General features: G+C 48.4%; 2 protein-coding genes across 2 annotated transcripts in view; both read left to right on the top strand.

The window, feature by feature from the left end:
- The window catches only part of LOC134450952 (elastase-1-like), a 176,333-nt gene that overhangs the window by 48,906 nt on the left and 115,033 nt on the right, over positions 1 to 12,394 (top strand). The window lies entirely within an intron of this gene.
- Positions 10,627 to 12,148, top strand: LOC134450291 (vitelline membrane outer layer protein 1 homolog). The gene is made up of 2 exons (XM_063200135.1): positions 10,627 to 10,722; positions 11,718 to 12,148. Exons 1-2 carry the CDS (start codon positions 10,685 to 10,687, stop codon positions 12,007 to 12,009), a joined length of 330 nt encoding a protein of 109 aa, XP_063056205.1. The 5' UTR covers positions 10,627 to 10,684; the 3' UTR covers positions 12,010 to 12,148.

The following is a 12,394-nucleotide window of genomic DNA, read 5'->3' as shown; positions in this document are numbered from 1 at the left end:
AAGACAGAAAGACTTAAAACAAAAAAAAAACGGGTGTAACACAGTCAAATGTTCTAACAGCTTCCTCGGTGGAAGTCTGCACTCTCGGAGTGCATTCTAGTTAAAATCCATGTTTCCTACCATGTTTCCTTTTAATTAATGTTTTCAAATTTTCCTGGATTTTTGGGCCTTTGATGAAATCACCTCTCGTGTACGGCGTCATAGGTTTGGCCCTGTATAGTTAAGAAAAAAAAAAAAATATATATATATACATATACTGTAGTATAACATGGACACATTTTTTCAGAATTTCCTCTTTCATACAAATCCTTGGTTGTGTGTTGATATTTCCTATTTTGTTTGGAATATGGCCTACTAAACATCAGATAGTACCCACAATCAGATAAGACCAGAATTGGCAAACGACTTATTGTCAGAAATCCACTAACAGAACCATTTCAATGGAAATTCTAATTGGCTGTTGAATGTTCCACTGCTCCGGAAGACAACTTTAAGTGCTACAGAGGAAGGAGTGGGGATGAGGTTTCCTGTAAGAGTAACTTGAGCAAGCCAAGCTTCTTCTCAGACACTGCAGGGGATGGAGGAAATGTTAGTACTAACTAAAAAGTCTAATAATATCACTAATGATAACATTATAGTAAAAAAAATACTACTAATGATGAAGTTTAACCATTTTTTTAACAAGTGGTTCTTCGTTGATTGATTGTAGAGCTTCTTCTTAGCCATCCCTGGGAATGCAGGCAATCTTGGACAGCATCCAGCAACACAGTCAGAGGTCGTGAGGGGTCATCCTGCTTCAATCCCATCATTTACGAGAAGCGCACCAGTCCACCACGCCTGTTGTTGAGACCGAGGCTGTGGTTTATACCTTCTATGAAAAGCAGGAAGACTCCAGGGCTAAAAGGGTTAATGAACATTTGATTAAGTTTCCATACACATACACATACACACACACACACACTACTTAGAAATTCCACCCTATAGCTCCTATAGATATAACTATAATCACAGCCCAGCACAATAACATAAGAAGACTTTGTAGCTGCAGCTCTGCAGAAGGGGGGGGGGGGTTGCTTGATGCATGCATGGAATCCCAGACCTGGATTGGTCATCTGGAAAACATGGCCTTTCCCAGAGGGCCAGTGGGTCGTCAGGGGCTTTAATTTAGAGGGGGCTGTGCAAAAATGCTTGGGCCTTCTTTTATCCCAGTCCAGCCCTGTGCAGACCCCTGTGTACATTTGGACTGCGAAACAATTATGGAAAGCTGGCGATAAGATCAGACACTTCCTCTCCGGCCGCCTCTGGTGTTGGGCTATTATTCGGGAAGGCCCCAGAGGGGTTTGCTGCAGGAAGACTGAAAGCGTACACAGAGGAAAGGAGACTTCATTAAGCCGTATCTCTCACATCCTGTGCGTGTGGGTCAAGGCTAGTGCCGTACTTGATGAGCAGTTATTTGAAGTCCACTGTCATGGCCGTATTAACGCACAGGCTAGATATGGCTGCAGCCTATGGGCCCCCGCACCTGCCAGGGGCCCCCTGATTGGACAAAATGAAAAACTGCAGAACTGTGACAGGATGCAATATTGGAAAAACTCATCTGTCGTGTTGAGTGCAGTTGGTAGACATTGTACCCTTATGTCCCAGCTCCTAATTATGACACTGTCTCTGTACATTTGTCGCAAAATTTGACCTCAGGGGGAGGGCACAGCATCCTGTATCCTAGGGCCCCCAGGCCATCCTAATCCGTCCCTGCCCACTGTCTTGCTACTGAGACCCTATGTCTCCACTACTATTACTCATACTTTTGAGACGTACTATCTCCAAGCCTCTGAGGAAAAAAAATGTTTTGGACCCCCACCCATAAAAATTAACCCCAGTGCTCATGGGTTTTACCAGATATGTTGCAAATTTACTATGCTACCTATATATGAAATGTGAAGTCTCAATTCATTTAAATTTCAATTTATTAAAGTGTGATATCACCATAAACATGGTCCCAAAACATTACACAAGCAGAAGTATTTGTCCAGCATAACATACCACGACACTGATGTAGAAAAAGGGCAGGCACACATAAAATTAACACAGCATGAATAAATATAGGAAATTAGAATTAGAACACAACAAAAGAAAAACTGCATGGAATGCCGTTCTCACATCAGCAACATCAATAGTTTGGCATAAAAGCATGATTTAACCCTTTATGCCACTATTTTGGGGCTTAATACAATTAAAATCGATGGCTGGGGTTTATACAGGTGGTAAAGTGTCTTATTTTTCATGTCAAGCTTTGTCTTGCTTTAAGACAAGTTAAAAGAGGGAATATGTCGCTAAGCTAGTGAAAGTCAATGGATCCGTGTAGCATTGTAGCATGCTACACGGATCCATTGACTTTCACTAGCTTAGCGACATGCCCCAAAATAGTGGCATACCCCTTTAATAGAATACATTGAAAAAATCTTGAGGGCCCCAGCCATGGTTGAAATGGCAAGGCACTGTTGTAATTAAATTGCATTTATAATCAAAATAAGTAATTAATCAAAAACGGCAAAAAGTCGTGGAACTCAATGGAACAATTATATGGGCATCAAATAGGAGTATGGCAAGCATTTGGTGAATAAAAATGGCAAAACCTGATTTTTGCAATCAGGTAATTAAAAAAAAAAAAACATTCGGGTCGCCAAAGGACTCGGGCCGGGAATCGAACCCTGGTCAGCCGCATGTCAGGTGAGTGCCCTACCGGATGGCCATGACAGGGCCGATTCTACTTTAAATTACAGTTCCTTGTGTAGCATCTACTGCACATGGAGGAACATGTGATATTATGTACTCAAACTGTGCATCCCTCGTTCAAACCGAATACATAGGCCCACATACGGTTATGATGCATCACACTGTGTTGGTGTTTCAAATGATTTGGTGAAACTAGAGTGAATAAAGTACAAATTGTACATATCATTTACAGATAATGTGCATGATACAATTACTTTCTTTGTGTGCTTCATAAAATGTTTATAGGTTTTTTTAATTCTATTTTTGTCACGGTACAGACAGACGCGGACCACAAATGCGTCACGTTTTGGGGGTTTTATTAAAGTTCAGTGGAAAGGGGATTGGGAGAAGGAGGTTTCCAGGGTTTGTAGAGTTTACCGGGATGGCAGAGGCTCCAGAGGTTCCTGTGTGTGTGTGCCCCCCCGTCGGCAGAAGCGACTCCTATGGAGATGATGGCTGAAGACTCCGGATGGAAGAATCCTGGGGGGAACACACACACAACAGGGCAGAATGAATGGGGTGCGGAAGTACAGTTCAGGGCAATGCAGAAATCGTACTCACTAGGAAGAAGGCAGGTCAGAATTACCGGGGCTGAGAATAGTTGGAGATCCAGAGGGCAAAGGCAGGTCGAAGTTCAGGGCAGAAGAGTAGTCGGAGTCGGGGACAAAAGGCAGGTCGGGTTTCCGGGTCAGGAGAGCAGAGCAGAGCACAGACAGGTTCGGGTTCAGGAGTCAGGAGTAGAGCTTAGACAAGCAGTGTAAACAGGTGCAGGCTTCGCAGACGTTCTGACAAAGGTAGACTGAAAAACAGGGCTTTAAATACTGTTGGTGATGAGCAGGAAATTCAGTGCAGCTGGTGGGTTAATGAGAACAGATCAGAGCAGAGCAGAGCAGAGACAGGTGAAGCTAATTAGACAGAGCAGAGTGAGTAGTGAGCAAAGAGGCAGATAATTGAACTCAATTAGAGAGAGTTACCAGGCCAGGTGAGAGAGCCCATGACAGAACCCCCCCCCCCCTAAGGGACGGCCCCAGAAGTCCCAAGAGCACCACCACGTCGGGAGGGCGGAGGGGAGCCGGAGGAGGGCTAGAACTCCTCTGAGCGGTCCGAGCGAGCACCCTCATCGTCGGAGGGAGCCGGAGGCGGGACAGGTACAGAGACAGGGTCAGGGCCAGACACAGGACAGGCAGCCGGGCGGGCTGGACGGCTAGGGACCCCTCTGGGACGGCCCCTACGGATAGCGGGTTGATCCGGGTGCAGACGGTGGAAGTCGGTGATAAGACTCCGATCCACAATCCGGCTGGCAGGCACCCAGGTTCTCTCCTCAGGTCCATAACCGTCCCAGTCGACAAGGTAGTGGATGCCCCTACCTCTACGGCGGGACCGGAGCAGACGCCGGACAGAGTACACCGGACCTCCATCGACGATGCGTGGAGGCAGGGGAGGAGGCGAAGCCAGAACCAGGGGGCTCTCGTGGAACGGCTTAACCTTGGACACATGGAACGTAAGATGCACTCTCATGGACCTTGGCAGTTGGAGACGAACGGCGGTTGGACCGATAATCCTCTGGATGGGAAATGGCCCGAGGAACCGTGGGGCCAGTTTCCGTGACTCTACACGCAGTGGCAGATCTTTGGCAGACAGCCAAACCTTTTGTCCCACATGATAGGCAGGAGCAGGAGTTCTGCGACGGTTGGCACCAGTGGCATACGTGGCAGTGGACTTAAGGAGCGTGGCCCGAGCTCGTGCCCAGGTGCGGCGGCATCGGCGGGAATAGGCAAGGGCAGATGGGCAGGTGACCGCAACCTCCTGGCTGTTGAACAGGGGCGGCTGGTAGCCGTACACGCACTGGAAGGGCGACATGCCGATGGTGGAGCAGGTCAGGGAGTTGTGGGCATATTCCACCCACGTCAGCTGATGCGCCCATGAGTGAGGGTCACGAGAAGCCATGCATCGGAGTGCCTTTTCCAACTCCTGGTTTGCGCGTTCCGACTGGCCGTTGGACTGGGGGTGGAATCCGGAGGTTAGGCTGACCGTTGCCCCCAGCAGACTGCAGAACTCCTTCCAAAAGGTGGAGGTAAATTGCGGACCCCGGTCGGAGACGACATCTCTGGGTAGTCCATGTATACGGAAGACCTGTTCTATGACCACCTGGGCAGTCTCCTTGGCGGTCGGCAGCTTCGAGAGGGGGACAAAGTGTGCCATCTTGCTGAACCTGTCCACTACAGTAAGAATGACTGTCTTTCCATCAGACTGGGGCAGACCTGTGACAAAGTCCAGTGAGATGTGGGACCAGGGCCGGGTTGGAACAGGCAGAGGTTGGAGTAATCCAGCGGGGGGCTGGTTGGATGACTTATTCTGGCTGCATGTGTGACAGGCACAGACGAATTCTCGTACGTCTCTTTCCAGAGAAGGCCACCAGAATCGCTGGTCGATCAGACCGGAGGTTCGAGCGGACCCAGGATGACAAGCGAGATGAGAACCATGTCCCCATTGTATAACCTGCAACCTCAGGTGATCAGGGACAAACAGAAGGCCATCAGGGCACGCACTGGGACCAGGCTGGTCAAGGAGGGCCTCTCATACCTGTTCAATATCCCCGGTCAGGGCACCTACAACACAGGGGCTGGGCAGAATGGGTTCAGGAGTCTGGATTGGGGGAGCCTCCTTCTGGAACTGGCGGGAGAGGGCATCAGGTTTGACATTTCGAGATCCAGGGCGGTATGACAGGGTGAAATTGAATCTAGTGAAGAACAGGGCCCAACGGGCCTGTCTTGTGTTCAGAAGCTTGGCAGAGCGGATGTACTCTAGATTCTTGTGGTCAGTCCAGACCAAGAACGGAACTGTGGCCCCCTACAGCCAGTGCCGCCACTCCTCCAAGGCCAGCTTGACAGCCAGCAGCTCGCGAGTCCTTATGTCATAATTGCATTCGGACGGGGACAGGCGATGGGAGAAGAATGCACAAGGGTGGAGCTTGCAGTCCTCAGAGGCCCGCTGGGAGAGCACAGCACCAACCCCCACATCAGAGGCGTCCACCTCCACGACGAATTGCCGGTCAGCATCTGGCATCTCGAGGATGGGGGCTGTAGTGAACCGAGTCTTGAGGTTACTGAAAGCCTTGTCGGCTGCTGTGGTCCAGGCAAAGGGCTGCTTGGTACTGGTCAAAGCAGTGAGAGGGGCGGCAACAGTGCTGTAATTCCGGATGAACTTTCTGTAGAAGTTTGCGAACCCCAGGAATTGTTGCAGCTTCTTCCGGTTCTCCGGAACTGGCCAGGAGGTCACTGCAGAGACCTTGGATGGGTCCATCTGGATGTTTCTCTCTGCTACGATGTACCCCAGGAAGGGTACTGTCTTTGCGTGAAACTCACACTTCTCTGCCTTGACGTAGAGCGAGTTCTCCAGGAGGCGCCGAAGGACTTGTTGGACATGCTGGGTGTGTTCAGACAGGGTCTTGGAAAAGATCAGGATGTCGTCCAGGTAAACGAAGACGAATTTGTTCAGCATGTCCCGCAGTACGTCGTTTACCAGAGCTTGGAACACAGCCGGGGCGTTGGTAAGACCAAACGGCATCACCAGGTACTCATAGTGACCGGTTGGGGTGTTGAACGCTGTTTTCCATTCGTCGCCCTCCCGGATCCGCACAAGGTGGTAGGCGTTTCTGAGGTCCAGTTTGGTGAAGATTGTGGCTCCCTGGAGCAACTCAAAGGCAGAGGTGAGCAGAGGCAGAGGATACCGGTTCTTCACTGTGATGTCGTTAAGGCCCCGGTAATCAATGCAGGGACGGAGGGACCCATCTTTCTTCCCCACAAAGAAAAACCCAGCTCCAGCGGGAGAAGAGGACGAACGGATAATTCCTGCAGCCAGAGAATCACTAATGTACTCCTCCATGGACCGTCGTTCAGGAGCCGACAAGGAATAGAGACTGCCCTTGGGAGGGGGTCGATGGAGCAGTCATAAGGTCGATGCAGGGGCAGAGACGTTGCTTTGACCTTGTTGAACACCTCCCGGAGGCCATGGTAACATTCTGGGACGTTTGAGATGTTGGAGGAACGGATGGTCATCGAGCTCAACCGGACTCCTCCTATGTCTGGTGAGCTTGGGCTTTTAAAGGACAGTTGGCAACGCGGTGTCCCTCCTTTCCACAATACAGACATAGGTTGGCGGAGAAACGGCGTTGACGTTCTGCTGGGCTGAGGGAGGCACGACCAATCTCCATGGGTTCAGACAGATCAGGTTGGCTTGGTGCAGTGGGGGAAGACAGAAGACCAGCCGGAAAGCTTTGTGTGCTGGAGGTTGGCAGCCTCTGGCGCCCTCTCTCTTGGCGGCGGGCCTGAATCCGTCGATCAAGTCGAATGGCCAGGGCAATGGCTGCGTCAAGGGTGGAGGGCCGATCATGGGAAACCATCTCATCTTTGATGCAGTCTGCCAGGCTCTTAAGGAATACGTCCACTAATGCCTCCATGTTCCAGACACTGCGTCTTGCCAAAGTCCGGAAGTCAATGGAATAATCTCCGACCGTCCTTCGACCTTGCCGAATACTCAGCAGAGCCTGGGCTGCCTCCTCAGTGGATGAGCCCAGATCGAAGACCTTGGTCATCTCTTCGGCAAACAGGTCAAAGGTTGTGCATGCGAGGGTTCGACGATCAAACTCTGCAGTCCCCCATAGTCGTGTTCGACCTGTCAGATGTGTGATGGCGTACCCAACTTTTGCTCCTTCCGTGGCGAAGGTTCTGGGTTGCAGATCAAACTGGAGATGGCAGCTTGTCAGGAACGGACGTACCTGTGATGGATCACCGTTGAACCTTTCAGGATGACCAATCTTGGGTTCTGGAGCTCCGGCAGAAGTGGCTGCAGTGACCTGGGCAGGTAACTCGGGGGCCGGGTCGGCGGGCAGACTGGCAGGGGCTGAAACGGCGGGCAGACTGGCTGGGGCTGAAACAGCGGGCAGACTGGCTGGGGCTGAGACGGCAGATGAAGGCTGAGGAAGCAGGCGAGTGAGCAGTTGTGTCATTTGGGCAAGTTGTTGACGCTGCTCCTGGATCTCACGTTGTTGCTGTTGTAGCAATTGCTGGGTTTGCTGGAACTGCTGTTGCTGGTGTTGGCCAAGCTTTAGCAATGAGGCAATGTCGCCATTTATCCGGTTGACATCTCCCTCTGTACGTTCAAGACGCTGCATGGCGGTTGGGGGTTCGGAAGCGTCGAGTTTCATGTACTGAGAGACGTGCGCTGGGTCCATGTTGGTCAGAACGTACTGTCACGGTACAGACAGACGCGGACCACAAATGCGTCACGTTTTGGGGGTTTTATTAAAGTTCAGGGGAAAGGGGATTGGGAGAAGGAGGTTTCCAGGGTTTGTAGAGTTTACCGGGATGGCAGAGGCTCCAGAGGTTCCTGTGTGTGTGTGCCCCCCCGTCGGCAGAAGCGACTCCTATGGAGATGATGGCTGAAGACTCCGGATGGAAGAATCCTGGGGGGAACACACACACACAACAGGGCAGAATGAATGGGATGCAGAAGTACAGATCAGGGCAATGCAGAAATCGTAGTCACTAGGAAGAAGGCAGGTCAGATTTACCGGGGCTGAGAATAGTTGGAGATCCAGAGGGCAAAGGCAGGTCGAGGTTCAGGGCAGAAGAGTAGTCGGAGTCGGGGACAAAAGGCAGGTCGGGTTTCCAGGTCAGGAGAGCAGAGCAGAGCACAGGCAGGTCCGGGTTCAGGAGTCAGGAGTAGAGCTTAGACAAGCAGTGTAAACAGGTGCAGGCTTCGCAGACGTTCTGACAAAGGTAGACTGAAAAACAGGGCTTTAAATACTGTTGGTGATGAGCAGGAAATGCAGTGTCAGCTGGTGGGTTAATCAGAACAGATCAGATCAGAGCAGAGCAGAGACAGGTGAAGCTAATTAGACAGAGCAGAGTGAGTAGTGAGCAGAGAGGCAGATAATTGAACTCAATTAGAGAGAGTTACCAGGCCAGGTGAGAGAGCCCATGACAATTTTCCAAGGTCAAATGTATATGCATTTTATATATAAATTCACACAAACATACACATTTTCTATTTCAATCGTGGATGTATCAAAGGTATTCTAGGGTGGCCTTCTATATTTTCTTATATGAAATCGAAAGCAAAGAGATGCCTCACCCATGAAAGGGGGTACCCCCCAATGGCTCCCCAAGGGAGCGGACGGGCGGGACGTACCTGAGTCATGTGGGAGGATGGGGGAGAACACTTGTTAATTACTCTCTCTATCCCTTTCAGGAGTAAACCATGCATGGCATATACAGCATTATATTATGTAATATATATATACGAATATATTATATGATATGCATACTTCTACAAGGATTTGCTGCTGAGGCAATGTACAATTCTTATAAGTTCTTTACCATTTTTTCCCGTATGGGTTTGTTCTTCTACGTTGGTAAGGATTAATTTCATGTGACATTTGTAAAGATACTCTATGACGGACTGTTGTCATATACAGCTTCATGAAACATTGTGTATGATTTTAGTCCATGTACTGTACATCCTTTCCATATGAGCATCTGCGGATTTGACAATGATGTTCTCTGGGTGCATGGGGCTGCAGTCGAACGTGTAAACAGGGAAGTATAGAGGCTCAACAAACACCCCTATGATCAGTGTCCATTCTTTTTCTTGGAAGTAATTGCATTGACTTAAATAAATATTGAGTGCCAGTCAAAGGGATATAAAAGTAATGCTGCTGCCAACTCTTGTCAAAGATCTGAAGAAGCTGAAGAGGACTCATCACCAGGATCATTCAACAGTCATATTTTGCTTGTGGAGGAAGGTAACTATTCAAACCTCTGTATCAGTATTTGTCACAGTTTGATCAAAAGTAATTGTCTCAATATATGAATTCCTATGGATGTTTTTTCAGGAGTGCATATGTAATGTAACATTTGTAATGAAATGCAAGTGATTGTGTGTGTCTTCACTGCGCTCATAGTTTGCTTGTGGAGGAAGGACGTCAAAGCTATGTGTCTATTGCTCTGTAATCATATACTGTAGCTGTTTTATCAGGACTGTTCATGCTTCATGTGAAAGTGAATTTGTGTCCTCTTCAGGTTTGTCAATTGCTAGAGGAGGGAGGATGACACTCCTTTTTGTTCTGCTGGTGATTGTCCCATTGGCCTTGCCTGCTGAGGGGGCAAGCATCGCTGTCGCCAATGGGGGCAGATGGGGCACAGAGAGCACATGTCCCAGTGGCTACCGGGCATATGGCTTCAGTCTGAAGGTGACCACAGTTTATTGTATGACGGAAGCAATAGTACTTATTATTCCCCCCGACAAGGAGGTTATGTTTTCGGTCGCATTTGTTTGTCTGTGTGTCTATCAGTGGGAGGACTCAAAAAGTTATGAACAGATTTTGATGAAATTTTGTGGAGTTGCTGGAAATAACAAAAGGAGCAAGTAATTTAATTTTGGTGGAGATGATCCAGGATTTTCTTTTTAAAGATTTTTTTTCAACATTGCCGGATAGGGCGAATTTTGATATTCCAGTTTCTAACTACACAAAAACAAGGCAGAAAGACTTGGAAATAATAAGGTGTAACATAGTAACACAGCTATCAAACAGCTTCCTTGGCGGAGGTCTGTACTCTCTGAGTGCATTTCTAGTTCATTCTATTTTTCTATGCTGTGTTGCAAAAAATACAATCTCATTGTGCATCTGTTCAGACTAAATTGTACATGTGAACAATGACAATAAAAGACATTATACTCTATTCTATTCTATTCTATTCTATTCTATTATATTCTATTGTGTTGTATTCTATGACAATGTACATGTAATATTGTTTTTTCATGGTTGTTGGCACAGGTGGAAGACAGGCAGGGACCAGGTGATGATTCGGCACTCAGTGGCATCCATCTTCTCTGCAGACAGATTGATAACATGGCCAACCTGAGAATCATCTCCTCGTCTGAAGGAGGGTAGGTTTAGGACCATAAGGTGACGAGCCCTCTTATCCGGGGCAACTCTGGGGTGATACTTTATTTGAAGCGGTCTACTCATAAGAGTGGTCATGTAACTGTCACAAGAATGAAATGACAGATCATTGATGTTTAGGGCTGTTGTTAAAAGGTGTCATAAGGGTTTTGAAATTTAAACTGGACATTGTTTGGGTGGCATGGGTGTCATGGTGTTATGACATTCCAAAATCTGAATGACATATTTTGACGAAAGTCATAAACATCAATAATGTAATTCTTATGAGAGTAATATGCAGGGCCAGATAAAGATGGTCCAGGCCCTTAGACTACAGGTTACTGTAGGCCCCCTGTAAGGCAAATTTTGCATCATAATTCCAACCCAAGAGAATTACAACTCTCCCGGACATGGCAGACTAAGTTATCAATGCCACATCTTGTTACATTTCTCCAATAACTCCAATTACATGGGCAGCCATGGGTAAGCGGTTGGGCAGCCATGGGTAAGCGGTTAGGGCATTAGACTTGTAGCCCAAAGGTTGCCGGTTTGACTCCCGACCTGCCAGGTTGGTGAGGGTAGTAATCAACCAGTGCTCCCCCCCATCCTCCTCCATGACTGAGGTACCCTGAGCATAGTACCTTCCCGCCGCACTGCTCCTTAGGGACGCCATTGAGGGCTGCCCCCTTGCACGGGTGAGGCATAACTACAATTTTGTTGTGTGCAGTGTGCTGTGCCACAATGAAAATGGGAGTTGGAGTTTCCCAGTGGGCTTTAACTTTTCACTTTCACTTTCAATACACTGGTGGCCCCGTGGCAGGTGGGGGCCCCTAGGCTGCAGCCATAGCTAGCTAGTGCATTAATGCAGCCTGGTAACATGGAACTCTTATGTAAACCATATTCAACTAAAGTGTTACCCAATTCCCTGTCTGCCTGTTGGGTGAATTAACAAAAAACGACTCAATCCTACTTTGCCTAATTCTCTGGTTTATTTTTAAAGATGGGGAAGCTGGACAGCTTACCAGTCATGTGGCGGTGATGCATACCTCAAATCCTTCAAGCTCCGTGTCGAAACTGACCAACGAGTGGGGGATGACACCGCTGCCAACAACATCATGTTCTACTGCTCCAATGGCAAAACCCTGACAGGGCACGGCCTGACCTGGGGCACTTGGGGCAGGGGGAGCAGTACCTGTCACAGGGGCATCTGTGGCATCAAGACCAAGGTGGAAGAAGCACAGGGCTGGGGGGATGACACGGCCCTGAATGATGTCAGGTTCACATGCTGTTAATTAAAGCATCAACACAACGATGTTTGCTCAGTCATTGGTAGAATCCGCTGACAAGTTACATTAACTGGTTCTAAATGGGTGTTGACTAAAATGTGAACTTAACATACGAATAAAGAGTCTGAAGCATTACTCAATGAGTTGTGTTTACTATGCAACACACACACACACACACACACACACACACACACACACACACACACACACACACACACACACACACACACACACACACACACACACACACACACACACTCTCACACAATCACACTCTCTCACACAATCACACTCTATCTCACACAATCTCTACTCCCCTTCGCAGTGCATTTGTTTTTATTTAGCAAAATGTAGAGTTGCCTTACTTACTTTCTTTGATTTCAGTGACAGT

The sequence above is a fragment of the Engraulis encrasicolus genome, chromosome 6, assembly GCF_034702125.1.
Source record: "Engraulis encrasicolus isolate BLACKSEA-1 chromosome 6, IST_EnEncr_1.0, whole genome shotgun sequence".
In the NCBI taxonomy this organism is placed as follows: domain Eukaryota; kingdom Metazoa; phylum Chordata; class Actinopteri; order Clupeiformes; family Engraulidae; genus Engraulis; species Engraulis encrasicolus.
Note: the sequence above shows the minus strand (reverse complement) of the source record. Positions and strands in the feature narration are given on the sequence as shown.

Excerpts from the sequence above, each read along its gene's own strand:
- LOC134450291 (XM_063200135.1), top strand. The coding sequence starts at position 10,685 with ATGGCCAACCTGAGAATCATCTCCTCGTCTGAAGGAGG. Across the intron at positions 10,723-11,717 it reads ATCTCCTCGTCTGAAGGAGG|ATGGGGAAGCTGGACAGCTT; the intron begins GTAGGTTTAGGA and ends TTATTTTTAAAG.